This window comes from Halyomorpha halys, unplaced genomic scaffold, assembly GCF_000696795.3.
Source record: "Halyomorpha halys isolate HHAL.00 unplaced genomic scaffold, Hhal_1.1 Scaffold242.1, whole genome shotgun sequence".
Taxonomy (NCBI): Eukaryota; Metazoa; Arthropoda; class Insecta; order Hemiptera; family Pentatomidae; genus Halyomorpha; species Halyomorpha halys.
The window spans coordinates 51,141-56,628 of record NW_027106343.1 but is presented as its reverse complement, the minus strand read 5'-3'; the positions used below and the strand labels follow the sequence as shown (position 1 = coordinate 56,628).

General features: G+C 29.8%; 1 protein-coding gene across 5 annotated transcripts in view; it reads right to left on the bottom strand.

Moving 5' to 3' along the window:
* DIP2 (disco-interacting protein 2) overlaps positions 1-5,488 on the bottom strand; it is a gene marked incomplete at its 5' end in the record, with an annotated part of 91,726 nt that overhangs the window by 37,769 nt on the left and 48,469 nt on the right. For all 5 annotated transcript variants that reach the window (XM_067044687.1, XM_067044683.1, XM_067044684.1 and 2 more), the window contains 5 exon segments: positions 2,115-2,376; positions 2,791-3,018; positions 3,935-4,143; positions 4,270-4,393; positions 5,223-5,428. In XM_067044687.1, the coding sequence (XP_066900788.1) occupies positions 2,115-2,376; positions 2,791-3,018; positions 3,935-4,143; positions 4,270-4,393; positions 5,223-5,428 (1,029 nt within the window).

Sequence of the window (5,488 nt, the reverse complement as noted above, 5' to 3'; positions counted from 1 at the left end):
AAACATCGAAGATAAAAATAAATAAATTAAACACTACTGTGTTTTTATTTTTGACCTGAAGGCAGAATAGAAAGATGAAAAAAATCTTTAATTATGAGAAATAAAAAAATTAAGATTTGATGAAATGCTTTGCGATTATTTTATTAATTTCCCATTTAACATTTAAGTTTTGATTTTCCAATCAATATTCTCTCTTCTATTACATTAAACTATAAATTTAATAAGAGGAATAAAATTATTTCAATTTTTTTTTTTATAATGTTATGAAAACAGAATATTTCAACGAATACAAATTTAAATAAAACATAGTAAAGATGTATATTTGAAGTGTAATATCAAGCCCTCTTCTTCTACTGCTTTCGCAGGGTATTTGCCATACATATCTCTCGCCGTCTTCATTTAGTAATCCATCCAAAATGATTAGTAAAAGTGAAAATAAAAAATAAAATTGTATCAATCACACTAGAATTAAAATCAAAAATATTTTAAAAATTAAACAACTTCAAAACACTTAAAAAAATAATAATAATAAAGCCTTGACTATTTATATATATAATTCTCTTTACAGTTATTATTTTTACATTTATTACTTTTATTACTGTTTATATCTCTGTAATCGGAATTAATAGCTCCAAGGAGGTGTTCAGATTACTGAAAAGTTTGGATAATTGAAAGTATTAAGATGGTGTAAAAAAATTCAATAACAGGAATGTACATAACTACTTTTCTTTACTTAATATTTTGGAAATTTGATAGTTCGATGTTTTTAAAAATTAATCTTTTTTCGTCAGGTGCTATGAGTCTTATAACATCTCTGGTCCTTAGGTGTATTTTGGGCAGCTACACTTTCGTTTTCTTTTATTTTTATTATATGGTGGGGGGGAACAAGTCCGGCAAGTGGGCCTAGTGGTCCTTTTTGCCAACCCATGATGACTACCTAGGTTGCCGCTGCGTACTAACCACGATTCATTCTTCGGTACTGCCGAAAAATGAATGTTTAACTCCCCCAGGTGGGAATTGAACCCACAACATTCCGAACCGAGCACACTAGGACCTGCAGTAATGCTAAGTGATTGTTTGATTTGTTAAAATTATAAGATTATTCATTTAAAAGTGAAAAAAAGTATAAATAAAAATTAAAAAATACTCTTTGTATTGATTTATTTATTTAAAATGGGATAAAAAAAAAATTGTTCATCAAAAAATAGTAAAAGAAAACTATTTATTATTAACCAACATTTTGCCTCACTTTGCAGGGCTTAGTTAGGGCTGTCAGATTAAAACCAAGATGACAACTGAATTAATTAAATTAGTTTTACCGAATTAAATGATTTATACAATAGATATTATGTATTTATAATTCCAAAAAAATATATTATGAACGCTATCATAGGAATTAGATTACCTGATATCGAAATTATGTAAAAATTACCACTTTCGATTTTCATGTTGATTACAATAACTTGCGATAGATTGGGAAGTTAAAAATGTCCTCTACACTAATGTGCTTTTATTTGAAACCAAAAACTTTATTGTCTGCTGAGCTTTCTCAAAAAATGTAAATTTTTTTTTTAACGCCAGTTCAGAGTATTCGAAGTATATGGACTGAAAAAAACTGTATTTATTTTCTTGTATACGTGTGTATTTATCCTTATATCCATGTAAATATTTGTGGAATTATGTTTTTAAATTTTAATTAAATATTACCAATGTGCGAGACTAATTTAGTATTTTCTGTCTATATAGTGGAACTATATTTAAAATGTTTACTATTTATATAACAGATTGTAATTTTATCTAATATCTATTAAAAGGGGGAAAGAAAATTATTTGGGCTAAGGGAAAAAATTATTTTTTTAAATATATAGGAAAATAATGAAAAAAAAGTTGGAAAATAATACATTATTATCATGTATTTTAAATTAATTATTCTAGGCCTATATATTATATGTTTCAAAATGCAATTATATTATGAATTATGTAGCAACCCTATGCAGTTGGGCAGAAAAACTTTTTCATCAAAGTATTTCTCTCTCTAGTCAATTGTCAAAACAAGAAAATAGCAACAGAAAAAAAAAAAAAAAACTTAAAGAAAACATAATTTGAATTCTTACCTCTGTATTTGGTTATCATTTGCATCCAAGAGGCTGGATTAACTTTCATCAGCGCATACGGAATGAAAACGACGTGAATGCCATTTAATACTGATGTTAGGACTGAATGCCAAAGGCCAGCTTCCCTCTTGAAGTCGAGAACACAGACCATGTTCTCGCCTTCTGTATAGCTGCAGGCCATCGTGAGCATTCGGCAATGGCTAAGCATCGCAGCTCTGGACACTGTCACTCCCATCACAGATCCGTCTTTGTCAGTCGTATACTAAAAAAAGAAAAAAAAAATTAAAACTTTTCATATAAATACTTTTATCATTACTATAAAACAGTTTTATAAATATAATTAAGTATAGTATCCAGCTAAAACTATGTTACTTCAAAAATATTATATATGTCTTTGGATATAACTCCCACACATATACTCGTAACTATTACAGTGCTGGAAGTGTGTTAGTGCAATAGATGAGTCATTAATTAATGAAGAATTAATGGTTGAACATAGACTAACATGAGGAGAAGATGGTCAGGGGTGCGGTCAGTAAAAACACACAAATAAACAAAATTTATTTATTAGTGCTGATATTTTGACATGAATTGTCATTTCTTAAAGATTAAAATTGTTTAAATATGAATTAGCTTAATTCAATAATTTAACAGTAACTTTAAATACAGTACTCACTTCTATATAGGCCGGATTGTCATCTGTTAGTCTTGGAGAGGGAGTCCAGTCTTTAGGTGTCTTCGCAAGATGTTCGGTGACGAACCAGTGGAGCTTTGGCCAGCCTTTAAAGCCAACAACTTCTCCAGCTGCTGTCTTTGGAAGCCCTTTCAGGCATGCCTCACTGGTTAAGGCAACCTCGACACCACATGAACCTAAAAGGAATCCTATTTGCTGCGACCCAGCGTCCTAAAAACGAGGGAAAATCTTATAATATAATATTTTTTAAATGTTTTATTAGATTACGATTTACAAAATCCCACAAGATGATAATAGGCAAACAATACATATTAAAGGGTAAATACCATTTTCATGTGAAATGATGTGATTTCAAGTTTAGTTATTAAACAGATTTGTAGTTTAAACAGTAGGGAAAAAAAAATTATATAACAAACAAATAAAAAATTAATATACTAGATTAAAAATAAAACATGAGACATTCAGCCATACAACATGGTAACTGAAATCTTTTAAGATTTTATTTTATTTGCCTAATGCCAAAGTAAGTCTCATTTCATAAATTGTCTTCCTTAATAAATCCTTCATAAATTGGCTTCCTTAAGAGAATAATGTTGATATTAGGCTATGGTAAGATACCACTGGTTGAACTTTGTAATTAATGAATATTTTAACATTGCATAAGTTTTCATTTTGTCAGTCACAATGTTTTATAACTGAGCGCCTTATACACAATCAATATATACAATATACAAGTTTTATAAAATTTAGGAACTATGCCCATGTATTGATTATTAGTATATCTTTGGTATGCTAGTAAGGTGTATCTTTTAGTGATGTCTTGTCGCAATCTCCTGTTGTTTTGTAAGTTTGATAGCATAATTAATTTTCTGGTATACCGAGGATAATTGTTCACTATCCTCTTAGATATATTTTGAATGATCTCTAAGTTCATGTAGTTTGAGGCAAAGGTGAAACTCCAGACAGGAACAGAATATGTTATAGTTGGGCATTCTCTAATATTTTATTGATTACTATTTAATGTAGTATTTTATATAATATTAATTAATGAAATATCACATATATAAGAGAATAATGGATATTTAAAAGTACAGAATAATAAATAAAATAAAATAAATTAGCTTACCCTCCTGGTAAGAGGCACTTCTATAGGAACAGGGACGATGCCAGCAAACATACAGCCATAAAATGCACACATGAAATTGATGGGGTCATTATTTGGGTAGACGAGAGCTATTCTATCGCCTGACTTGAGTGAACAAGTATCACCTCCTTTTGTGAAGTTCTTCGTCAGGAGGGTGTAGGCGATCTTCTGCGATCTACTTAGCAGCTTGCCTGTTAAAGAATAAAACATAGTATTATACATATATATGTAAAATTGTCAACACAATAATCATAACTAGGCAAGTAAAGAATTGAAGTATAAGCATACAAAATGCAAATAAGTAATACTATACGTACCATACGTCAAAGTGATGCTCAGTTTTCCATTAGGATCAAGCACAGTCGCGACAGGAGCTTTATAGGTCGCAGATCCATATCGTTGGATGGCAGCTTCTAGGTTTCTCGGCAAACCTGATGGAACCTGATGAAAAACAAAAAATATTATATACCAATAAAACTACGGAGGAAAAATTTAAGAACATACCTAAAGGACATCTTGCAAAAGGTCTCCTTAATTACACATCCTTAGCTTCTTTTAACAAAATTTTAATTTAGTAAATGCTTGTTTTCCTTATAAAAATGTCATTAATATGGCATTATTGCTTCCTTAACAAAAGAAAGCATGAAGGAGTGTTTTATTTTATATAAAGAAAATTTTGTGGAGAGAAGCTGAAGTTGTGCATTTAAAGGAAACCTTTAGTTAGGTATTCCTTAAGAACCCTAAATTTATAACATACATCTGTCAACCCAGAGAACAAATCATTAACTTAATTAATAAGAAAAATAATTTTAATCCACAAATGGATTAAAAAATTATTTATGGAGTTGATTATTAAACAGATACAATTTTTTGAACATTAATAAAATTTTAAATAAATATCTCTAAAATTCTTGGAATGGAAAATTGGAAATTCTTACCTACACTAATCATTAACTTTCGTTTAAAATTACTAATATTTTCTTGTGATAAATTAATACTTTAGGATATTTTATATTTTATTTATTGACTTTAAGTTGAATATAAAAAAATTAAGTTGATTGTGATAGATTTGAGTCACCTCACCACTGACTCTTAGCTCATTTATAAATAAAAACTTAATAAAAATTGATAAAATTTCCCTCACTCTGGAAATAAAATATCAGGTTCGTTCGAAGGGAGCTATTAATAGAAAGGAGCAAGCATTGGTAAAATTCTCAGTTTATATGATCATCATACCATCTTATAGATTTTAATGTATACAAAAACTTACAACAAGCTGTTCTCCGACAGCAGGTGTCATCGTAGCTCCTTCAGGCTTGGGAGCATTAGGGTCTTTTGGATTGGCTGCTATCTCCAGTTCTATGTCGTCGTCCTCATAGAACTCCGGTAGCGGTCTCCTCTTAGGCCGTTTGAGGGTATTGAGCAGTTGCTGGATCTTGGCGGATACCTTCCACCTTCCAGTTCCAGTAACTGTACCTGTATTGAACAATAATAATCTTTGAGTGACGATAAAATAATGAGTTATTAAATTTAATT